Raw genomic sequence first — 26511 nt, 5'->3', positions numbered from 1 at the left:
ATCTAATGTTTCATAGTTAAAATTTTCAATAAATTATTGCAAAGTGAAGTTTTTATTAACTAATACTTTCGACAAGATTTCGTCAATACTTAAAAGTTTGAAAAATTTTAAATGAACAAATACTAATATTTAAAATTTACTACATGGCCGCGGTCAATCATATCGTGCAAATAATCACGGCACACAAAATCTTGGCGTTAGCGGCTTGGATAGTACACATTAACTTGAAAAGTGTTTACTCAAATAATTTTGACTTAATAGTGCTGCTATATTGAAACCCAAACAATACGATTTTTTAACATCATCTATCCTTCTGGCGATGACCAGTTTTTTAGAAGAATTCACAGACTTCCAGCTTTTGACAGACAAAAAGTGCCTATTTACAGAAAAAATTGATCAAACCTGGTGTGAGATCTCTAATTTAAAGAACCCAGTAACTGATCAACAAAGATTCCCAAAATTTTTTAAACTGTCCATGTTTCTTCATTTGATACCTCTCAGCAACATGTACTTTGAATCCCTTTTTAGTTATGTTGGAAAAATCTAACCAAACGTTCATAGCGAGATTGGTTGAAGGAAAGATGGATATGCCTGCAAGAGTGTGCAGTGAACATCAGGGAGATGTTAGAAACACACTAGGTGGGCTGCTAACGGAAAAATCAACATTTTCAACGGAGAGATGTCTTATTCCTGAAAGCCGTCTGGCGTGACCTTTAAAATCTTGCAAAGCTACATACATTGCTCTGAGTGAAAAAGAGAGTGACCGCAAGAAAGAGTGCTGTAAAGTAGAATCTTCTGATCATGCCTTCCATGAACGAAGCTGCAGCTGATGGAGTTTGAAAGTGGAATGTTAAATAAGCATTTAGTTGCAGATAATAAATATTGTTGATTGTTTGTTTTTAATGGGAAATAAATACCAGAAAATTAACAAAAAACATTTATTTTTGTTAAGTTGATCTGAGATTTTATAATAAAATAAAAGTGAATGATATACCATAAAAATGTAACGTATATATGTAAACGTAAAATGTAAAATGTAACGTTTATATCATTCACACTAAATTTTTTTGCACCGCTTTTGAAAATTCAAATGCTGTCGTGTGTGATTATTTTTGAAACGATTTTTTTTGCAGGTATATAACTAAAATGAATAATTTCCGTTTTTAAATTTTAAAACCCTAACCCTAACCCCTGACGTAAGTTTCATTGGTTCCGAGAGACCACCTGAGTAAAAAATCTGCTGAGTCCGACCAGTAAGAAATGATTCGAACCACGCTAACGCAATCTTATTTAAACCATAACAATATTTCAGTCTGTCCAGCAGGATTTTATGATTCGCAGTATCGAACGCCGAACTCATGTCCAGGAATGTCAACAAAGTTACTTTTTGTATATTAACTGCTGAATAAACATGAGATAATATATCTGATAGAGCTGTTTCTGTCGAATGAAACCTTCTGTATCCAGATTGATGCGAAGGCCAAATACCATTTTTATTTATATGATTATTTAAAACTAACTCAACGGAACGTTCAATAATTTTAGAAACGAAAGACAAATTTGACACCGGCCTATAGTTTATCAGATCTGATTTATCTAATCCTATCTTCTTTAGAAATGGCGTGACAATTGAATGCTTGCAAACCTGTGGCATTACATCCTTCGTTAAGCACATGTTGATTAAGTCCGTTAAGTAAACAATAAAACAGTCAGCATATTCTTTGAATACATGCGTCGGTATTGGGAAAAGTGAGCCTGACTTCGTAGGTGACGAATTAACAACTTTAGATATCTGTTCTTCAGTCAGCACTGGAAACGATTCGAGTAGAAACATAATATTAGTATTAGTAGAAATAACTGGAAAATTAAAACATTCAGTTGACTTTTCGGTCACTTTCAACTTGTCAGCAAAAAATTTTTTAAAATCATCGGCGCTGTGCATTGAACCAACTTCATTTTCAACACTTGTCTCTTTTCCTAATAATTTATTAATCGTTTGCCATAAGTATTTGGAATTATTTTTAAATTGACATGTTTTCGCGAACCAAAAACTCCTTCGTTTCACTGAGTAACAAACATTCTTTTGTTTCATTGCCAGTACCCAATCAACTTTATCATTATAACAACCAGTATTTCTGAAACTTCTTTTTTTTTTCGACACATTTGCTTAGCCTTTTTGCAGTCACTGTCAAACCATGGGGCAGTTGGGACATGTTTCCATCGAACTTCATGAAGTGGAGCAACATCGTCAGCAATTTTTAAAAGCTCTTCATTGAATATTTTAAAACCCAATTCGACATCATCATCCTGACCATAATGTTTCGAGATAGGTGAGCACCTCAAAAGCTCAGTCAGACGTTTTTTATCCACTCGTTTCCTGGATCTGATCCACGATTTCTTGAAAATGATTGAAGTCGGATTGATTAAAAATTGACCAGTTACTAAACCATGATCTGAATAGATACCAGATGGGTACACCAATATATCTTCTAACAAAAAACCATCCGATGTGACAATCAAATCCAGGGTACCACCAAGCACATGGGTAGACTGATTAATTCTATTGACAAGATCAAAACTAGAGAAAATATTAGCAAGGGCTGTTGCATATATATCTGACGAAGTTTCTACGTGTATGTTGAAGTCACCTGCAACTACAATACTGCGACATAAAAGAGTGATTTTTTCTAAAACTAAAATTAATTCTTCAAAAAATAATTTAGCAGGAGGAGCAGAACCTGGCCTATAAATCACCAAAAAAATTACTGAAGTTTTCCGTAACGTCAATTTAAAACATATCGCTTCAAATGTAATTATCACTGGCAATAGAATTTTTACACATTTAAAGTGGTTTCTGAAATACGTTACCAAACCACCATGCCCAGGATCATTTAACCTAACTTGTTCCAAAAAACTAAAATCACGTGGTTTTGCCAAACTAAGACAAATATTATCAGATGATTTATGCCAAGTTTCTGTAAGCATCAAAACATCCAAGCCATCATTGAGCAGCCCATGAACATCATCAACATTTGGACCCAAAGATCTAATGTTTAACAGACCCACCTTAATTTTATTGACATTACCAGAAGAGTTGAAAACCATAGACGCATAATCAGAGCTAGTATGCTTTAGTTTTTTATTGGATATTTCTGTGTTTTTATTATTCTCAAATTTGACGGATCTCCCCTCACCCTGTACAAAAATTCCCCCGACTCCTGTTTCTGTTTATCTTTTGCTTCAGCTACCAGTTTTTTATATTTCTCACGCTGTTCTTTAGTGAAATCATGGCTTATGCTGACATTTTTTAATTCATCACTCAATTGTTTCACCCTCACACGATTTTCCATTATCATGTTTTTCATAGACTTTTCTTTAACCTCGATCAACATCGGACGTGGGTTGTCACCTTTTTTGCCAATTCTGTACATTTTCTTAATATCACTTTCCTTGATTTCATCATTTGTAATGACTGAAAGCAAATTCATAACAATTTTTTTATCATCATTGCGAGCATCAGCAGAGTTAGTTTCAGCTTCACTGAGCCTAAACAACACAACAATATATATATATATATATATATATATATATATATATATATATATATATATATATATATATATATAGTAACTTTGAGGATCGATTAGTTTTTACTCCGAATTCAAATGAACATTTACGAAAAATTTTTAACTAAAAACAAATTACTTTTTATAATAGATTGCTTATTGTACGATAAAATAAACAACGGATGGATAGATAAATGAATCACAAAATACGAGGAAAAATAAGTAAATGAATGAATGAATGAATAAATAAATGAATAAATAAACAAACGAATGAATGATTGAACGCATGCAAGAATGTATGAATGAATGAGTGATCGATTATACATTCATATAATCATATAGCAGATAACTGCAAGTTTTTGGACTCATTATATTTTAATAATTATCAGTTTTGAGTAATTTAATAATTATTCTTTTTACAATATTTTTATTACAATAGAGTTTCAAGATTTTAACTATTTGAAATAAAATTATCAGAAAACGTTTAGTGTCAACGAATTAAAATTACTTTAATTTTACTTGGAAAAACTCACTGGATACTAAATATGAGCAAAAAGATCATAACTATCATAGTTTCCACAAAATCAATGTCCATTTATTGTCCAATGCTTATACGTATATATACAGGGTTCAGGAATTTGTAATAGAAAAGTACATTAATTAACATGAAGTATGTAAAAATACAATTGATGACCATTTTATACACTGGCTGCAGAAATACTGACAAGATAATTTATCAGCTCATCCAACTACAATTTTTCGACATGTTGGTGAATATTGTTAAAAATGAATTAGAACGAAACAGTCGTTAAAAAATCAAAAGGTCTTTTAGGTTTACATTTCTACACATACCATGAACGTAACCAGGATGTTAGTTTATCGAGGATCTCAACCTTGTTGTAGTTACATCATTTTTTTCCAATGAAACTACCAATTTAAATTATTATTTATTTTGTCACTATTCTGGGAAAATTTTACGGTAAACAAAAATTGAGTACAATGAAACAAATTAACTGCAAGCAAAATAAGTAAATTTTTGAAAACAAATTATCCACAATCAAATTAGATAAATATAATAAACTAATTATATGCAAACAAAATAATTGAACACTTCAAAACAAATCAACGTTGAAAACTATTCCGCTGAATTCATGAATGACATTTCTTTAAATATCATTCTAATTGTATTGAGTAAGAAACTTCTACAATTTCGTTTTAAAATAAACTTTTAATAAATTTTTTAAAATCATTCTTTCTTTTTAAGCGCGCTAAAAAGAAGATAATATTTTGTTGAATCACTCAAGGCGGTACCAACCACTTTTATCCCGTGCTTTATCCTTTCAGAACATTGGCGACAATCGACCTCCGCAAAACCCGATCTTCAACACTTTGTAGTAGTTGAAATGCGGTGATATTTAACAAGTGATACAAGGACTTCACAAATGTTGTTCGTTGTTGACCGCGATCTCTTTTTTCTGCAATCTTACCAGTAGTTTTTAGATTTTCCATTCTTTCCTTCTGCATGATGTGACCAAAAAACTTTAACTGCCCCCGTCAAATTATCTCTCTTCATAACCGAACTGTTTTAATACATCCTCATTCGAAGTCTAACTAATTTTTATAATTTTTCTCAAAAACCACGTTTCAGCAGCGTTAATCTTTTTTCTATTTCATTAGAAATTGTCCAGGACTTAGAGCCAATTTAGCGAAAAATGTAACGCCCTAACAGTTTTAATTTTGTTGATATTCTGAATTTAATGTCGGTGAGGATGTTTTTCCTTTTAGAATATGCATCTTTCACCATAGCTATCCTTCTTTTGATATCCATATCACATTTACGCTTGAAGTAATCAGACTTCCAAGATAAAATTGAAGCTGTCAACTTGTTTTACCTGTTTACCATTAATGGTTATGGAGCAGATCGGGGTGGTTTTGATTTTATTGATAACCATGCACTCTGTTTGTTGATGTTAATATGCAAGCCTTTCATTTTACTTTAAAAAACCAGTTTGGAAACAATTGTTTGCAGTTTTTCCATTGAATTTGCTATAAGAGCTCTATCATCAGCATATCTTACATTGTTTATATTCACGCCTCCAATAGATATTCCAGGTAGATCTTTTATCTTTCTCATAATGATCTTACTATAGAGATTGTACAGGCTTGGAAAGAATACAAAGTCTTGCATAACAATTTTTTTTATTTCGACAATACTAGTTATCTTTTTACCAATCTTCATCGCTGCTCTTTGGTCCCAATAGAGGTTTTTGATAACTCTCGTGTCTTTTCGATCGATGTCCAAATTTGTCAATATTTCCATAAGCACCACGTGTTTCACGCTATCAAAAGCTTTGGTGTAATCGACGAAACATATAAACAAGTCTTTCTTCATTTCAATCGCTCGTTTACTGATTATTCGTAGCATGAAGATAGCGTTTCTTGTGCCACAATCCTCGACAAAACCAAATTGGACATTTGAAATTTTAGATCTGATTTTGCTTTGTGTTCTCATCATCAGAATTTTCAAGAGAAGTTTTGTGAGATGACTCATCAAGCTGATTGTTTGGTGTAGTTCACATTCCATTGCATTTGATTTTTTAAGCAATGCAATAAATATTGACTTGGATAGATCTTCAGAAATTTCGCCACAAATTTCTTCAACAACTGTCTCATCTGGACCTAGCGCTCCATTTGATTTCATTTTGGAAAGAGCGGCACGAACTTCAGATCAAAGTATTTTTGGTCCTTCTACGTCTTTTTTAATAGGAGGCTTTTCACCACGGATATCATCAAAAAGATCGTTAATGTATTTAGTCCATCTTTCAAATACTTTTTTTCTTTAAGATTACTTCATTGGATTTAGCTTTCATGCATCCAAAAATGCTACAAGCCCTGTTTTCAGTGATTTCTTTGATGTTATTTGTTTTGTGTTTGTCGATGGTTTTCTTGGCAAAAGTTGTGGATAATAGTTTGCATTTACTTGCTGTCAACATTTTCATTTATATATGAGTTGATTCATGACAAATAAAGTTGTATAAGATAAAAAATAAGTCAACTTCTATTTATATCCTTTTAAATTTATTAGTAAATTTTTAGAAGTAGAAAAGTTTTAATTGATCATTCATAATATTTTTTTAGTTTTATTAATAGAAACAGTTTGTTGGTGATCATGTAATTTTTTTTTAAACCAAAAAGAGTTTGTATATATATATATATATATATATATATATATATATATATATATATGTGTGTGTGTGTGTGTGTGTGTGTGTGTGTGTGTGTGTGTGTGTGTGTGTGTGTGTGTGTGTGTGTATATGTATATATATGAATTTATGAATTGCTCAATTTTTTATGAATAATAAGAGTTCACTAGAAGACGTTTGTTTCTAATACTTGCGATTTTTTTACAAGTGAGGATATTATTTTTTCTATTAAACTTTTAAAAACTGATATTGATGTATTGAAAATTGATAAACAAATGGGCTGAACACTTAGGATAGAGCTCTTCACCGGACCTCTCCACTTGCCTGCACATCAATATACCTTCAGATTTTCACGCAATTTGTTGATTAGAAAATCTAAATGTCAACAAATTTGAAACTGCAATTTTGCCATATTATTCTACCTACAAATAAAAACAATGAACAGAAGCTGATTCAGTTTCACTTTCTTCAGTTGTGTTCGAATTGTTAAGAAATTAATGTTTTTGCTGCTTCTCCCATTTCAGGGCGGAGACTAATTTCAGGCCCCGAACTAGGGGGGCAAGGGGGGCAAAGGGGGCAAAGGAGGCAAGCGCCCCAGGCGGCAAATTTTAGGGGCGGCAAATTTTAGACATTTTTTAAAAATTTGAAAAATTTATTCGCATTTGTTATAATATGGATGATGGATCAAAGTAAATTTGATTTTTTTATATTACTCATTTTTAATTTTTTTTAAATTTTTTTTGGTTTGTTTTTTTTTCTATGTAAAGATTAAAATATAAACGCAAATATTATGAGCAGAATCTTTATCTTATTTCTTATTTGCAATCTTTCCCTTATTTGATTTAAAATCACGCCGCGAAAAATATCGTATTGTATAGTAGGTTAGTTTAGTCGTTTTCATGTTAGAAAATAAAAATGGATGGCAGAAAAAAACTTAGTGGAGCTGAATACAGAAGAATTGCTAAAGAAAAACGAAAAAAAGAAAGCGATGTGCTGTCACTAACGCCAAAATTAGAAACGTTATTCAACAAATCTAATGTTAATGTTAGTATTATAGTGAATAGTGATAAAGAGGGCTCAAAAGAAAAATCAGGTAAATATTTTTATTATTTCAAATTTTATTAATTGAATAATGGAACATTATGCACAATATGTATTAATTATGCATCCTTTTGAATAAAATAATTTTTTTAAATATTTCGTATTTAGATGACATGGAAGCTAAAGAAGAGATCAAGGAGAAAGTATTTTGGCTCAACTTCAATCCAACAAATGAAACTGTAGAAAAATTATTACCTCAACAAGACCCCACAACTAGTCTTCAAAAGACATCTAAGTTCCTTTTTGATTTCAGTGATCCTGGTTCATGGCCACAAAGTTTTTCTGATTCAGAAAGATGTTTCATAACAAAAATGAGATTTGAAAATTTAACTGAACCAAATTTGAGTAACAGTAGCCGAGAAGGACGCAATTTAACCAAAGACTGGTTTTATAAAGTTCTCAAAAATGGAGAAAAAATGAAAAGATCATGGTTAGTCTATAGTGAAAGTAATAAAGCTCTCTATTGTATTCCCTGCAGACTGTTTCCACACTTAGCTTCAAATCAAATGTCTTCTTTAGCTAAAGAAAAAGGACTTACCAATTGGAAAAAACTTAATGAAAAGTTGCCTGAACATGAAAATTCATCTAACCACAAACTTTGCTTTTGCTCTTGGAAAACATTAGAATCTTGTTGATGCAGAACTCCAAGATCAGATCCAACAAGAAGAGTTGCATTGGAAAGCGGTATTGTGCTGTATTGTAGATGCTGTTCTATTCTTGGCAAAACAAGGAAGTCCATTTTGAGGAACTAAAGAAAATTGTGATTTCAGCAACCCATCTAATGGAAAGTTCTTGAATACAGTTGAACTTATTTTGCATTATAATGTTCCTCTTCAACAACACATTGAGCGGCATAAGAAAGGACAAATATCCTATTTTTTCCATAAAATACAAGATGAGTTTTTAGAAATTATTGCTAATAACATAAAGCAAGGAATAATACAAGACATTTTGGATGCAAAATATTTTTCCTTATTATTTGACTGCACTCCGGATATCAGTCACAGCGAACAAATGACACAAGTAGCTCGTTACGTCAAAAAAGATACAACTGAAATAGAAGAAAGTTTTATTGATTTTTTTAGAGTTAGTGTCAAAACAGGTGAAGGTCTCAGTCAAGAAATTTTGAAAAAATTAGATGCAGATGGACTTAACTTGGAGAATTGTAGGGGGCAATCCTATGACAATGGAGCAAATATGGCTGGAAAATATAAAAGAGTCCAGTCCAGATTATTGCAGAAAAACCATCTGGCATATTTTGTTCCATGTGCTGCACACTCTCTCAATTTGGTTAGTGCTAATGCAGCTAGTGCTACTGTCCAGGCTCAGAATTTTTTTGGAACTTTGAACAGCTTGAATTCTTTTTTTGCACTTTCAACTTCACGTTGGGAAGTTTTCAAAGAAAATGTGCCGATAACATTAAAACCTGAAAGCAAAACAAGATGGTCTGTAAGATTAGATGCAGTCGAAGCTGTATATAAACATTATAGTAAAGTTCTGCAGACTCTAGAAGATCTTAAAAACTATGATTTCTCAACTCCTCAAACTGTGAATGAGGCCAGCTCTCTTTTGAAAAATATTTAAAAACTTGAATTTATCGTGATGGTTAGATTTTGGCATGCATTGTTAGAAAAGATTAACCATGTAAACGAATTTTTACAAAAAAAAGATTTAACAGTTGATTTGGCTGCCCGAAACCTCAAAGGTCTTTTGACACTTATGAAGTCTTGCAGAGAGTCTGCACCATCTGAGGCCATTGCTGAGGGTAAATTGTTAGCAAAAATGAATAATCTAACATCTGCATTTCAGAAAAGAGACCAAGAATGAAAAGAAAAATGGCTGATGAATTGTGCAATGATGAAGCTCTGACAAGTGTTGAAAATATGTACCAAGTGACTATGTTAGAAATCATTGAGTGATTACAGAACTTAGTGACAGATTTGAATCTTTGAATAATGTAAACAGTATGTTTGGGTTTTTGAGTGGTGTTAAAATTGAAGAAATGCAGACAGCAGATCTAAAAATTAAAGCCAAAAATTTGGCAAATATATACTCAGCTGATCTCAACATTGATGAATTCATGTTTGAAATAGAAAGTTTTAAGCATCACGCTTTGACAGATGACAAAAGTTTAAAAAAAGCCACATCAAAAGAAATGCTAAGTCTCATTTATAAAAATAAATTAGAAGAAGGCTACCCTAACATCACTACTGCATTGAGAATCTTTCTCACGTTGCCTGTCACAGTGTCATCTGGAGAACGAAGTTTCAGTAAACTCAAAATCATCAAAAACTACATGAGAAGTACAATGGGACAGGGGAGACTTTCCAATTTAAGCATAATTTCAATTGAACACAAACGAGCATCTCTTATCAATTTTGATGATATAATCAATACATTTGCAGCTAAAAAAGCTAGAAAGATTTGTTTCTAATATAATATAATATAATATACAAAACAATTACTTGATCAGTTGACAAATGACATTGTTTGTAATACAAAGTTTTTTCAATTTTTCACGTTTTATAACTATAATATAGTTGTTTTTTTCTATGTCAAGTATCTGTGTTAACATGTATATTGATATGTCCATAAATAAAACATTTTATTAAGAAACATGTAATATGCAATTTTAAAAAATGAATTTATACACCTTACGGTAGTAGCATAATAACGTCGTGGGGGGAGCGGCACACTGATTTTTGCCCCCCCTGAAAAATACCCTAGTTCCGGCCCTGACTAATTTATTGCTCGTCCGCTAATCATTGTTGCCGTGCGCAGTCGAGGTTTCACTTGAAGTTTTCTAACGATAGGAAATAAAATGGGTTTCATATTATAAAATCCATCAGCTAAATTTTATGGTTTTATATGCAAATGAATTAAAACATTTTACCATGAAAGCAGTTTTGAAAGGGAAAGTATCTCAACCAACAAGCCAGTTGTAATTTAGATCATATGATGAGTTGTTCAACAAAAAGTTTGCTGCTCATTTTGTTGGTTGCAGGATCAATCGGAGCCGAAGAATGTAATTGGCTGACTTTGGAATTTGATAGGCCTTTGTGCGAAGATTTGATGCCGAGGATCGCAAGTGTGTGTAACGAGTGGAGGAAGGAGGCTAGAGAGATTCTATCGCGTATAGACGGTATACTCGATTTTTCCAAAATTTTCAAGATTTCAACTTATGCTTAATTTCACCTCATTTATTTTTCAGATGTCGACATAAGAAAAGAAGTAAGATCCGCTATGTTTAAGTATAGAAATGGATATTCAATGCTGTGCGAATGTTGTGTCAAAAGCTGCACCAACAATACCATCAGAGACTTCTGCCCCTACTGGATAGGGACAAATTTTTTTGTAAAAAATTTGTAGAATAAAATTTTCAATAAAGACTCACAATTGAAATATTTGAATCTAATGTTTCATAGTTAAAATTTTCAATAAATTATTGCAAAGTGAAGTTTTTATTAACTAATACTTTCCACAAAGTTTTGTCAATACTTAAAAGATATGAAAAATTTAAATAAACAAATACTAATCATTAAAAATTACTACACGGTCAAGGTCAGTCAGTCATATCGTGCAAATAATCACGGCACACAAAATCACGGCGTCAGTGCCTGGAAGGGTACACATTAACTTAAAAAGACTCAAATAATTTTGCTAGGGTATAGGGTTAAACTTTTTTGTTCGGGGTTCACCTTTTTTTACACAGAATCTTTATTTTTTTCTTCTTTGATGGTCTGGCGGGAAGATATAATCTCGGTTTCCTCTTTATATTTGCCACAGCGCTGAGATTAAGAAATTTAAAACTGAGATTCTCACCGACAAAAAAACATTTAGTTAATGGGAATTATTTGTTAATAATTATCATGAAAGATGCAGGTTTGGCATTTGATAAACTTTCTTTTTTATTATTAGTTATGTTTCCATTGCTATTCCTTGTTATTTATAACCAAGAATAAGATGGAAATTATCAGTCTACTGCCCATCAAAATATTTCAACTCCGGCAAACATTTTAGCCTCTATCCAACTCCGATTATAGCAAATTTACAGACAAAAAGCAGCTTAATATATGATATTATAACGTATAATTAATCAGAGCATATAATACTTTGTATAATAAGAATGAGTTGACATACAATATTGATTGACTGGTTAGTAGGAGTTAGACAACTAGTTAAGCTCTAGGGAGTAAGGTCTCCTGGTATATAATAGGCGAACAGACGAGTCAAGTTGATAGAGTTATCTTAGTTAAAAAAATACATTTAATTACAATTAAAATAATAAAATATTATTAACAACAATAGGTGAGTCGTTTGAAGTTCGATTTTGAATATAAACTTTATGACCTTTTAAACACTAACTAAAACTCAAAACACGTAAGTCGCCAATTAAAGTCATCTTTCATTATTTTATTTACATAAACAATATCAAGTTATTTAACGTTTAGCGAGCGAGTTTGCAGAAACAGAGAGAAGTTCCCCAGGAACCGTTGTTCGTTTAGTAACCATCGTGGAAGGTGAAGAGTGAACAGTAGAACAATATTTTAAAACCAATAAGAACATGCAATATTATTTCCAACCAAACGTGAAATTAAAAAAACATGCGCAGACAAATAGATTTTCATAAAAATGCAAGAATCTACTCTTTTTTTAATTTATTATTTTTTGTTCTTTAAATTTTGACAATCCAACGAAATCATTTTTTAATGTAATTTTTAAAAATTAAATTATTACGACGTTGAATCGTCAAGACGTCGCCAGGCAAATCAGAACGATCAGACATAATCACCAGGATGCAATGCTACGAAAATAGTTTTTTATCAGTCAGTCAGTCAATCAATCAATCAAACCAATCAGTTTATAAAGCGCTTTTTTCGCGATGTTCAACAGCGCTCCTCTATGAATTTCGGAAACAGATGGGTCTTGAGATCCGCTCTGAACTTCGTAAGTGGTGGAGAAGTCGTCAGAGAAAGAGGTAGAGAGTTTCATAGAAAAGGGCCAAAAAAAGCAAAAGCAGATTTAGCAAAATAGTGTTTAACACGAGTTAACAATTAAAATTTGAAAAAAAATTTTATTTAATAATTTATTTTGGAAATAAAACACTAATATCAATCTAAAAATTATTGTTTAATTATTTAAATAACATATAATAACGAATAAACGGTTTTAATGAAATATAAACAAAACTAATTTTCGAGGTAAAGTTGTTAAGATAGTATCGGATGAATTTTCTGCACTGTTTTATTTAGCCCTGAAAAATTTATGAATATTTCAATTTGGTAGTTATTCATATCACAATTACTTCTATACTGCGATTTTTACTACTACTGATATTATTACTACAGATGCTGCTACTACTGCTACTATGACTACTAATATAAATACTACTATTACTCTTGCTACTTCCGTTACTACTAATTATTACCGCTACTGCTGCTGCAAACACAACAACAACAGCAACAACAACAACTACTACTACTACTACTACTACTACTACTCTACTACTACTACTACTACTAATACTACTACTACTACTACTTCTACTACTACTACAGCTGGAGGATTATGAGCAGCATTTTCTTTAAGGGTCGTAACGATAAAACTTTTTCGGATATGAGTGAACTATAACCTGATCTATTTATGTGCTATTTTAATGAAAAGCTGAAAAATAATGTAAACAATGGTGCTCAACCAAGCTTATTGAAATTTCAGTCAGGCGTCAACAATTTGTTTTCAAAGTTTTCTATGGTTTTTGAAGAGGAAGTAGTACAGTTAGTACAAAATTCACATACAGAGTCGAGTCAACATGATGTTATGCCTACCTACGTGTTAAAAAAGTTTATAAAATTATTTGCACCATTTTTGGCAAGCCTGTTTGAATGAAGGCCAATTTTCTTCTGACTGCAAGCTTGCTCTCATAATTCCTCTGCTAAAGAAACATAATCTAGATGAAAATGATGTTGGGAATTACAGACCAATTTCAAATCTGTCTTTCCTATCCAAAATTATCAAATTTGTGGTTGTCAGGCAAACACTCAGTTACTTGAAAAACAACAATGTAATGCTGAAATTTCAGTCTGGATTCAGACAGTACCATTCTACTGAGCAGCCTTTTGCAAGTTCATTCAGAAGTGTACAAAGCTATTGATGAACAAAATGTGGCAATGCTAGTCTTTTTTCGATATGTCGTCAGCGTTTGATTGCGTAGATCACAATGTACTTTTAAGAAGACTAGATTGCAGTTTTGGAATTTTTGGTGCTGTTCTACAGTGGTTTGGGTCGTATCTGGTAAGTAGATTACAACATGTTACATTTGGTGGTAAATTGTCTGAGGTTAATGTTATGTTGTCTGGTGTGCTACAAGGTTCAGTTCTAGGCCCTATCCGATTTTTGATTTATACACCTGAGGTACTAAATGTATAATAGAATCATATGGATTTTCATGTCATGCTTTTGAGGACGATCCCTGACTACTACCATACCACCACTACTACTAGTGTTAAAACCACTAATGCTACCACAGTTACTATTACTTCTTTCACTACTATTACTACTACTACAACTATTTTCATAATAATAGCAAAATAATCAAAAAATAGTAAGTCCAAAAAATGAGATAGTAGAAACCTATTTCACGCATATCCGACAGCGTTGGCGACTGTGTTAACCGTCTTGAAATTAATTAATTAATTAATTTATTTATTTAATAAATTATGATTCAACCGTGATTGAATTATAATTAAAGTTCAGAATTGGTGTGATTATTATTCTTTTCATTAGTTAGTTGATGTATAAAATTCATATTATGTGATGATTACGTCGAGACATTTGAATAAATTCTAATAATTTATTTCACGTGTGTGTGTGTATGTGTATGTGTGTGTGTGTGTATGTGTGTGTGTGTGAGTGTGCGTGTGGCGTTTTTGTGATTGTATGTTTGCGTAAGTGTGAGTTTAAGTTTGTGTATGTGTACATGTGTTTAGGTTTATAGAGGTTTGTCTGCGTGTGCTGTAAATATAAATCCCTAAGACAGACATAAATTTTCATTTTATTTACAGCCGTCGCTGCATTTTTCACTGCATCTGCAGTTTCCGCGACTGATGTAACAACCGTGTTCATTGTGTTGAAGATACTGTAACTATTAACTTGCACCACTGAGATTAAAACGACTACAAAAGCCAGAAAAAATAATTTCCTTCCAATAAACATTTTTGGTGTCCTAGGATCAATTTAAATAAAATAATATTTAAAATAGTTTATATAATAAACTTGATCAATGTTTAACGTTATAAGTTTAAAAGAGAATACTTAATTTGAGGTGTTGGATTCATGTTAAGAGAGTTTTCTTTTATACAGTTTTGGGTGTTATAAATCATTTCATTAGTAGAAACGTCTTTTTTTTATAGGTTTCATTAGTATTGTTATTTCGATTCGTTAAACCTTGGCCCCAAAACAGTTCAAAGTTTATTCGATTTTTTTCATACTTGCTAAGAAAATTCTTGTTTGCTATTTGAACACTTATTGCAGTTAAGAACTTGTGTTTTGTGATTCAACGAATGAGTTCAAAGGTCAAATAATTTTTTAGACTTTTCTCTTAAATGCTACGAATAACTGTTTAAAAATAAGTTTATGATTTCAATAGCAAACAATAATTATTGTTTGCTATTGAAATCATAAACTTATTTTTTTTTCGTTGTCGTTAAACTTACTTTCTAATTATAATTAAATAACCAATGAGAAGTTGAAAATACGCGTCAAAGTTCAAATTTGACGTTTCAATGTTTCTCATATAACTAAAATATTAACATTATAATGTTTGCTTGCACATTTTTCTGCAAACCTGCTCGATTACGTAGGGTAGCGTGGGGCAAAACGCCACGTGGGGCAAAAAGCACTTTTTCAAATTTCTCCGAATTAATTCAAGTCCGAAAATTTTTAAATTAATTTTTGAAAAATAGAACGCACCCACATTATTTATAATAAAAAACCGCGTGGTATTGAGCTTTGGTTATTTTATTAAAAAAGTTTCAAGAATTTGTAGGTCAAATATCGCTCGTGTTATAATTTTTGTTTTTCGATTTCTTTTAAAATTTGTTAAAATAACATAATTTTTTGTGATTAGGAGTAGTTTGTTGTGAGGAGAAATCATTTTTACATATAGAAAATCAACTTCAAATTGGTTAGAACAATTTTTTGTTAATTAAAATTTAATTTATTCTTCGCGCTCTCTTTTGGGGCAAAACGCCTCTTTTACTTTGGGGCAAGAAGGCTAACTTTAATTGTTTTAACTATTTGTCAAGTTTTAGATATTTTCACTTAAGGCAGCCAATAATTGTAATTAAAATTATATTTTTAAAATTTTTTCAAACTTTTGTTTTTGTATAAGTTTTTAAAATTAAATTAAAATTATTTTAATTTTTGAAGATTGAAAATGGTAAGAAATTACATAAGAAAATCCACCAGATGTTCGTCTTATAATGATGAATCATTGAAAATTGCTGTTGAATCAGTAACGAATGGCATGCCACTAAAAACGGCTGTCAAAAAATATGGGGTCCCTGCAAGAACTTTAAAAAGGCATCAGATGGCCATGACCAAATTTCCTGGAAAAATTAGGCTGGGACATTTTCACTCAATTTTTACAAAGGACCAAGAACTAGAACTAGTAGAAATTATTAAAAGTATGGAAAAATCACTCTTCGGAATGACCACAACAGACGTCAGGAAAGTGGCTTTTGAATTTGCCGAAAAAATGAAATTAAGCCATCCATTCAAGGTTGACATGAAAATGGCAGGGATAGACTGGATGTATGGTTTTTTAAAAAGACATCCAACGCTATCTATTAGAAAGCCGGAAGCGATAAATTTATCACGGTTAGTTGGCTTAAATAAACGTCCTCACCAAACAAAAAATTGCTACAAGAAAAAGATGATCAAAATTGTAGAAAGATAAAGCGTTCTAAAGATTTATTAGATATAAAAAGTAAAACGGTGAAACGAACCAAAGATACAACTCCATGTGGGACTTGCACACAAATTTTTTGTAAAGATGTAACTGGGCGTCAGTGGATCAAATGCCAAAAATGTGGCATTTGGCATCATAATGGTTGCCAAGGACTAGAAGAGGATTATAATGACATTTTTATTTGTATTGAGTGTGATGATTAAAATTACAAACAAAACATTAAAATTTTAATAAATTTTATTTTGTCATTTCATTAAAAATAATAAAGCATTTTTTTTCATGCATTTTGTTTCTATTAAAGCTATAACCATTGTAATCACAGCTTGTTTTGTTAATTTCTTAATTTGGGCCTTTTGCCCCAGGTATGGGGCAAGAAGCTCTTTTGATAGACCTCTATAGTTTTCCTCATAAAACACAGAAAGTGTATTTTTGAATAATTTAAATTGTAGAATTAGGTAGTGGACATACCAGTCTAGCTAAGGCAACATTAAACTTTAAAAAATGTTCGAGTTGTTGGGTGTGGTCAACCGCCAAACGTTAGAGGTGGCTTTTTGCCCCATGCTACCCTACGTTTTTAGTGCTGCGTCTGAGAATTATTAACCGAAAATTAGAAGAAAATGCACATTTTTATTTATTCATGCTGCTCAAGGAACAAAAGTTACATCCTAAAAAAAGTTATACTACCAATAGAAATTTTTAGGCTATGAGCTAAGAGGGCGAACTTAAAATGAATCATTAAAAAGATGACTGATAGATTAGAGTTTCGTTGTTGCGTTATTGTTAATCTATCACAAGTTTTATACGAAATAAAATTAATATCCTGCCAACCAGACAATCAACAAGATCGGTTTTTGAAATCTGCTCTGAACTCTGTATTTCTTCCTACATCCATCTTTTTATAAGCATTAAAATGATACTTCTCGATTTGTATCGTAGATTTGTAATGAATGTTTTTAGAACAGGCTCTAACTCTTTTAATTAATTTTGTTAGTACATTTTCAAAAACTTTCATCCTGATTTGATAACTTTGTTTGACATTTCTGTTTGATATTATTGTTTAAAACAAAAGTTCTTACAAGTTTAAGTTTCAAAGTTAATAAAATGAATGCGAAACCAAGTTTACAAAAAATTTGAAATTAATTTATGTTAATAGAGTATTTTGATATTTGTTGAGTTTCAGAGTTGATGGAATCACATCCACCAATGTGAGTTATTTAAAATTAAAAAAATTGTTTCCATATTTTAGCTTGCATTTTTAAAATAACCTATGGAATTTTAAATAGTTCATTAGCAATGAAACCAACATTACATTCGTTTTTTAGGCCATATTCTTATTAATCTTCTCCTTGTATGATGAGACGATCCTTATTTCTACTTATTTTTCTCTCATTAACTCCCTCTTTCTTTCTCTCTCTTTTTTCTCTCTTTCTCACTCTCTCACTTTCACACTTAATATAACTCACGCAAGTACAGTAAATAATTTCCTAGTTTAGTTGGACTTCTATTCCAGAGAAAAAAATTAAAGAAAAAATTTATCTCAACATGTGAAATTCAAATTTGAGAATAAAATTTCACTGAATAAACAACATAGGCCAGTATTTGCTCGGCAATTAAACAAAACCAACTCAGGTGTGCTATACAAACGAGAGTCTCAAGAAGTAAAATGAATTTTTCATTATTTACTCAGCATATTTTGTGGAAATAAAAATTTATGTTTTAGGAACGCATTTGCAATGAATTTAACTGCTTTTGTGTTTGAAAATTTTCTACAATATTGAAATAATTCGAAGATTTAGAATTTATTGTTGCTTAAAATTTAACAATGGTGCGAAAATCTTTGTTTCTAATCATTTTGATTACAATTTACTCTGAGAACATTGGTGAGTTATAACAATGTTATCATCCACTCAAAATTTTTTATTCTAATATAATGGTTCACCATCTTAATGTTTTCACACAAAAACTTTTGTTAGGACAATTCACAAGTTCACAGTTATTAATGAATTGGTAAGGGTGCATAGGCTTTTAACTAGAGAGATATAAGATTATAAATATTGAGTATACGATTTTACGATTAGCTTGACGTACAACTTATTGAAAATTTATAAGAGTAACGAAACTCATATCGATGAAACAGAGTGTCTAAAACTTCCAAAAAATCTTGCGTTGGGTGCCTACACGTACAACAGCTCAGCACATGTCATCAACTCTACAATGATGTTGACGTCATTTTTTGCCGTCGATGGTAAGAACGGCGTTGACGATAACTTCCCACATTGCTCTACGACGGAGCCCGGGTTCGAACCTCATTGGATCGGAGTGGACTTGGGAAATAAGTTTTTAGTAAAATCCGTTGTCCTTTATGCAGGATTAAGTAAGAACATTTAAAAAAAATTTAAATGAAAATGATGCGAAACAAAAATTTTTTCACAAATAGCTAATGCTGGTTTGGACAAACCGAACAACCTGAACAATTTCATAGTAGGAGTAAGCAACAGGTCCCTGGATATTTACCCGCCAGTGAGGGGCCAGTACGCTCTCTGTGGCCAATATGCACATAAGGTTTTTTCAAAAGAAGTGGTTCTAATGAATTGTTCGTCTTCAACACCTCCAGCTAGATACGTCATACTGCAACAATATTCCAGCCCAAATGGAGAAGTCATATCTGTCTGTGAGTTGGAAATCTACGGAGTTCCCTTTGGAGGTATCATTATTTTGTTGTCGATTCTGAATGTAAATGTTTGGTTAAGACGTTTGACATTGCTGTTTTAGTGGCAGGGTTTGAACGCAAATAGGTTCTTGTCCGTCGCATGCACTCCATGCATTGCATTGATCCAATTATTACGTACATTGCATGTTTGCAATAGATCCCTCTGAGAATTGTAAAAAAATGTTTAAGCTGTTTGTTAAATTTATTTACATTAAAAATGAAAATTTTCGTGCATAGTGCAAAAGAAAAACATTTTGAAGCACAAGCCAGCAACATCAAGCTCCGTTTTCACTGAAAGAGGTATATCAACTCAATGTGGTTCGTTCGAGGCAAGTTTAATCGTGGATGGATTTCACGACAATCAGATGTATGACTGCCACTGCGGACATGTTTCTGGCACAGTGGGAGAGCCGAACTGGTTCATGGTCAACATGCAAGATATGCATTACGTGGATTTTATCTTATTTACCTCTCGCAATAGTTTTCCGAGTTAGAATTGCGTGTTTTGAAATCTGCTCAAATATATAAACTAAGTCATGACTACCTATTTAACACCCAGTACGTCACAGAGACGACAATTTCTACATCGGTTTTTCCAACTTACTGAACTACCAACCAGTAAGAAATCAGTACCCTCTCTGTGGCCAGTGGTCTGGTGAGGTTCCGACTGGATCCAAGGTGCTCATGAAGTGCAATGCTAATCTGCCCTCGTTCAGCTTTTTGATTGCTCAGCAGGCTGTTGACGCTCATGATGGAATGTTCACAATTTGCGAACTCGAGGCGTATTCGCCTCTTTCTAGAGGTTTTATTATAACTTTAAATTTTCAAATAGCTGCTGAAATAAAATAGAAATTTGAGATAAGGTTTTTATGAACATATTGTAGTTTTTTTCGCAAACCAAATTATTCTTTGCTGTCGCTTTTAACAGATTCATTCGTTTGGAAGAAAAAAGCTAATATCCTTTTAACTGGCTTCAAAGTAAAGTCGTTAAAAGTGAGAGATGTGATTGAATGTTTCCTTTGCTGTCGTCAATTTGGTGGATGTGATTCTATCAACTTCCAGGCAGCTTCAAAACTGTGCGAACTCAACAAACATCCGAATGGATACAGCAGATCTCTGAATTCAAATGCTAACTGGGCATTCTATGTTGTCCACTACTATTGAATCCAACCATTACATACTTAATAAAATAAATTACTGACTAAAAAATTAATGAATAAACTTATTAAAAAACTGAATATAAATTTAATTATTAGTTTTCAGTTATCTTATGTAAATTTGGTTACTAAACCTACAAATAAAAAATAAACTAAATTTTAGTGTCGTATTTGGTGAAAATGGGCAAAAATTATTTAAAACTTCATTGTGCTTTTTCACTTTTCCCTCTTTTCTCTTTGTCTACACACACACATACACACCTACACGCATATATTTTTCACAATCTTATCCAAAATCAATTCAAAGGATTGATGGCTAGCATACTTATTAGCACTTTGCAGCTGGGTCGGATGTATGAAGATGCTTTGGAGAAACGAGCGAGAAATCAATTGACACCTATTGACGTACAAGAAATATAAATTTTATTAAACTAATTTATTTTACAAAAAAAACAGGACAAACTGACAATGATTGTTTTTCAAGCGTTGTTATTGTACCAAAACGCTATTAAACTATTTCAGGGAGATATGCAAGTTAGTCCACAAGTTAAATATTTTTATTTTTATTTTTAAAGTAAATAAATAAATAAACATCGAAGCAAATATTTAAAAGCATATATACAAAAAGTTTACATACGCACACCGATATCTGAAAGCACATAAATATAATAATAAACACACATACACGCAAATCATACCACACATACATACCATCAAACACCCACATACCAAACAAATGTACAATCGATCATAAAATTCAATGCCAGATATCGTCTAGTTGATTTATTATCAAAAACGTTGAATTTTAAGAAATATTAATAAATACTTGATCGTTAACAAGCATACTTGTGATCGAACGCCTTTTACTCATTGCTATCATCTTCATAATCATAAATACATCTTCATCTCGGTAGGTGTTCGTAGGTGTATTGATAGAATAACAATTAACCTACTTAATTTGCATAGCCGATTTTTCCTATATAAATACAGCCTCTATCTATGGGTTAATATTAAAACAAAAATTTTAGCCTAACCTACATTGGTTGAAATTATCATCTCGAATTCAACTGTTCAGCAATGAGGAAAGACAGATGTGTTGTAGTTTGTGTTGATGTTGGGAGTTCTCATCTCTGTCTACCTAACCGACCGCAGGCTATGGTTCGATTCTTGTGTTCATTTCAATATATTTATTGTTGAGGTGTTTGAATGGAAAAAATATTAATGGTATTTCTACTTAATTGTATACGAATCATTAAATATTATTAACCATGCATCAAAAACACTTGAGACGATTGAATGCTAACAAATTATTTAATGTTTATCACAAATCATCCAATGAAGTATAAAATGTAACGTAAAACACATCTTATTTTGTTTCAATTAGAAATTATTAATAGAATTTTATTTAAAACGAACGTCCAGACATGAAATAAGATGTAGGTAACATTGAGGCTGTTATGACTTGCATGGAGGAAACGATTAAAATACTTTTGAAAAATGTTTCAGGAAAATAAAGTTTTAAAATTTCAAATGAAGGTTGTTCTGAGCCAATGTGCATGCCTTGTCCGCCGGGGAAGTTCGCTGCTGTCAGTGCTACGATCCTTGCAAGGTTGTATCAATGAATGAAATGAATGGACGAACGAACGAACGAAAAAACAAGCAAACGAACGAATGAATAAATGAATGAACGACTGAACGAACAAACGAACGAATGAATAAATGAATGAACGACTGAACGAACGAACAATCAAATAAACAAACACAGATGATTAAATAAATAAATAATTACATATTTGATTTTTTTTAAATTTCACAATTGATTATTTATGACGTTTAAAACACAGAAAATTATTCCAAGACCATTAGCGGTGTTTCAAAAATGATTTTTCTGCTAACGTGATTCAATAATATTCTATAATGACAACAGAATGTAAAGTGTCCAAAAGGAACGCGTTGTAGGCCAAAGGTCAGCAGCAACACACCTAATGGGAATTCTCTGTACGTTGGAATCTGCAAACCTAGGAGGATGATCTTTCGACAATAAATTTTTACTGACACTTCGTGTGATGCACGTTTAATGAAATTAATTTTATGAAGATTAATCTTCCGAAGTTTAGTAAAAAAATTCAATTAATTAAAATTTTTTGAAAAAAAACTGTGCCACTTTATCTATTTATTAAAGAAAAAATAAAACGATGGTTTAAGGCAGGGGTGGGCAAACTACGGCCCGCGGACCGTATGCGGCCCGCGAAGCTATTTTATGCGGCCTGTGAGGCCTTGTTCGCCAAAAAAGATTGTCAGCTAAACATTATGACCAAAAAAGGAGCCACAGATTTAAAAAAAATCTCTCCCGTGTCGAAAAATTTGCTAATAAAGTACATATGCGGCGTGATGGCTCAATGGTTGAAGGCGTCTGGTCTTGCTATTGCTATGACTGTGTTTGAATACAAAGAGATCCCCGCCTATCATATGCAATGTGTATGATGCGTGGTTTGCACGCGTATTCATATACGCTGTGTGTGTTTGTCGTTAAAACCTCTGAAACAAATGCAAAAGAGAGAGAGAAACCTTTAACCTTTAACCTTCAAAGGTAAATAAGTTCTCAATGCGGCCCTCACAGCAAACAATTTGCCCACCCCTGGTTTAAGGTGATACGCAGTGGCGGATTTACGCACTGGCAAATTTTGAGAGGTGTCAAATTTTAAACTTGATTCCTGAGCTGATGACAAATCGGCCATACCTTGACGTTGCTTCTTGGCAATCTTTTATTATGGTGCCAAACAATTCTTATATCAGAATGTAGCGCCAAATAATCAGAATTTTGATTTTAGATTAATTATTTTTGAAGAATGGTTGGCTTTTAATTTTTGGATTTTAAATCAAAATTTTTTAAAGTTTAGCATTATTAACATCGTTTTTACTACTACTAATACAATTTATGTTATTATTATTATTGTTGATGTTGTTGTTGCAACCGTTGTTGTTATAATAATAGTTATTATTATTATTATTATAATTATTATTGTTATTTTATATATACCTATACCTATGCTAATTTCAAATCGCTTGACTTAATACTAAACTTTCACAAATATTCATACAATCGATGTTGCATTCATATTCAACAGTGCGTTCACTCATTTGCTTTTTCTTTCGTTCGTTTGTTCGTTCGTTCGTTTTTTCGTTCGTTCGTTCGCTCGTTCATGCAGTTGTTTGCAAATTCATTCAGTTTAGTAGTAGAAGAGGAACAGCAATAGAAATAGAATGAGATGTGAAACAAAAGAAAGAGAGAGGGAGAGAGAGAGAGAGACAGAGGGAAAATAGAAATTGGGAACAAGAATGATAAAAAAAAGAGAGAAAACGAAGCAGAGAGAGAGGGGGAGAGAGAGAGAAATAAAAAAGAGAAAAAGAAAAGAATCAAAAAACGAGGAGGAAGAACAGAAAGAAAGAGAGAAAGAAGACAATAAATGCTGTATATAAATTAGCCTATATAAACTTTAATTTTGATTCAACAACGCCAACAATGCCGACTACGCTCTGCTTTTGAACTCGTTCCAAGAAAAATGTATTCTTATCCTGCTGTTAAAATGTCGTTTTGGACAATGTTGTGGATCTTGCTGATTGCTGCTTTGGGTGCTGGAGCTGAAGGTTATGATTGCCTACATTTTTGGTATCATTTTTTGCATTATACCAGTTAGATTTTGTAAGTTTTTTGTGTAATTATTAGATGGTGCGGTGGTCTTAAGGTCGCCTGTTGCCATTTCGCACTGACCTAGTTCGAATATTAAAAAAGGATCACATACATCGTGTGTGATGCGTCTTTTGGCAAGTATTCTTATGCGAAGTTTGTGTGCTATTGATTTTTCTGGACCTAGACAGACCTTTAACTTTATTTCGATGAAAGATCATGTCATTCTGAACAACTACATCGTCGTTAATAATGTTAACCTTCCACCTTAATCTTAACAAGTTGCGTTACGTGAGGTTTTTTTACTAGAATTAGCATTATCTTTATTTGTTGGCTTGTGATTTTGAGATTTTATAATTAGTGAATATGAACCATCATCATCAACATCATCGTTGATATCAATATCATCTTCATCATATACATCACCACCATCACTATTACTTTCAACATCATTATCATCATTATTGCAATCATTCCATCTATATGTTGCAATCCATTCACACTCACCTGAGCACATCAAATCATTGAATGAATGATTGAAGGATTGACAGAACGAATGCTTTGTTCATCATCAAAAACCACACTACTATCATCATCATCATCATCCATCATCATCATCCATCATCATCATCCATCATCATCATCAACAACAACATCATCATCATCAATAGCAACATTGGTATCATCATCATCATTATGAAAAGAATAAAACATCAACAACAACTACTACTACTATTACTACTACTGCTGCTGCTACTACTACTACCACTACCACTACTTTTGCTGCTGCGGCTACTACTACTTGTAGTAGTAGTAGTAATAATAATAATAACAATAATAATCATTACGATGATAAATTTATTCCAAAGGTTTTTCAAAACTTGAAATTCAAATCTCGATACGCTTGAAGTTTTTTGCTTGATTACTACAGAAAGCCGGGGTATTTATGCTAATATTATTTCAATGTTATTACTACTACTACTACTACTACTACTACTACTACTACTACTACTACTACTATTACTTCTACTCCTACTACTGCTGCTAGTGATACTATTACTATTATTACTACTGCTACTACTACATTTACTACTATTACCAGTAGGTAGTAGTAGTTGTAGTAGCTGTAGTAGTAGTAGCAGTAGTAGTAGTAGAAGTAGTTGTTGTTGTTGTAGTAGCAGCAGCAACAGCAGTAGTAGTAGCAGCAGCAGTAGTAGTAGTAGTAGCATTAGTAGTAGAAGTAGTTGTAATAGTATTAATATTATTTTTATTATTAATATCATTATTTAGTCGTAGAGTGCGTGACTAAAGAGTGTGCAACAAAACCAAGCTGTCCTAAAAGTGGATTCCTCAAAGATCTCAACAATTGCGACACGTGCCTCTGCACGAACCCTTGCCTTGAGGTACCATCTTTTGATTTGAAAGTTTCAACATCACACTAATTTGAATGACTGATTTCGGTCTGATGCAAATTGCAAACATCGAACTAAATAGAATGACTGTTATGTCAATCATACTTCGTCGTCACGGTAGCCATCCTCATAATCGTCATTATCACCAAATCCTTGCCGTGTTATCATCATCAGCACAATCACCATCATCTTCTTCATTATCATATTATTAACCTAAAACCACTTATTCATCACCATCGTCATCATCATCATCGTCATCATCATCGTCATCATCATCATCACCATCGTCTTCATCATCACCGTCATCACTATTTAATAACAAAATTAAAAAATTTAACCAACAGAAATGCGGGACTGAGACATGTAAAATTTTGGCAGTTCAACCTGGAGTTGAACCTAGGTACGGCTGCGCTGACAAGGAAAGGGAATCTGATGGAGGTAAGAATGATGACGAAGATGAGAACTATGAAGATGAGTAAGAAGAGGATAGAGAAGGCAGAGGAAAAAAAATGATGAAGATGAAAATATAGACATATTTTACAGACAATGATGGCTCTGACTATAAGTTTGAAAAATAAAATTAGACAATTCAAATTCGAAATATAATTTACTATAATTTTCGTGAAAAGTAAGAATTACGATTGTAATTATAAAACTTCAAATTGAAGGTCTTTTAAAGGCAACAATACAATATTGCTGATGATGA

At 32.2% G+C, this 26511-nt stretch overlaps 4 protein-coding genes across 4 annotated transcripts; 3 read left to right on the top strand and 1 right to left on the bottom strand.

Moving 5' to 3' along the window:
* Positions 1-421: 421 nt before the first annotated feature.
* On the bottom strand, positions 422-4161 carry HELRODRAFT_180009 (hypothetical protein; the record flags this gene model as incomplete). The annotated part of the gene is made up of 5 exons (XM_009028778.1): positions 422-591; positions 1873-1977; positions 2313-3129; positions 3195-3546; positions 4100-4161. 5 exons carry the CDS (start codon positions 4159-4161, stop codon positions 422-424), a joined length of 1506 nt encoding a protein of 501 aa, XP_009027026.1.
* Positions 4162-16304: 12143 nt separating this feature from the next.
* HELRODRAFT_180008 (hypothetical protein) lies at positions 16305-16994 on the top strand (the record flags this gene model as incomplete). Its single annotated transcript, XM_009028777.1, has 2 exons — positions 16305-16747; positions 16940-16994. 2 exons carry the CDS (start codon positions 16305-16307, stop codon positions 16992-16994), a joined length of 498 nt encoding a protein of 165 aa, XP_009027025.1.
* A 345-nt stretch (positions 16995-17339) lies between these two features.
* Positions 17340-20712, top strand: HELRODRAFT_180007 (hypothetical protein; the record flags this gene model as incomplete). The annotated part of the gene is made up of 6 exons (XM_009028776.1): positions 17340-17374; positions 18917-19212; positions 19276-19542; positions 19786-20037; positions 20108-20350; positions 20477-20712. The coding sequence occupies 6 exons, from the start codon at positions 17340-17342 to the stop codon at positions 20710-20712; spliced, it is 1329 nt and encodes a 442-aa protein (XP_009027024.1).
* Positions 20713-24292: 3580 nt separating this feature from the next.
* Positions 24293-26284, top strand: HELRODRAFT_180006 (hypothetical protein; the record flags this gene model as incomplete). The annotated part of the gene is made up of 3 exons (XM_009028775.1): positions 24293-24353; positions 25684-25796; positions 26150-26284. The coding sequence occupies 3 exons, from the start codon at positions 24293-24295 to the stop codon at positions 26282-26284; spliced, it is 309 nt and encodes a 102-aa protein (XP_009027023.1).
* Between the last annotated feature and the right edge of the window lie 227 nt (positions 26285-26511).

This window comes from Helobdella robusta (assembly GCF_000326865.2).
Source record: "Helobdella robusta unplaced genomic scaffold HELROscaffold_58, whole genome shotgun sequence".
Classification (NCBI taxonomy): Eukaryota; Metazoa; Annelida; class Clitellata; order Rhynchobdellida; family Glossiphoniidae; genus Helobdella; species Helobdella robusta.
The sequence above is the reverse complement of the archived record's forward strand: the minus strand, read 5'-3'. Positions and strand labels throughout refer to the sequence as shown.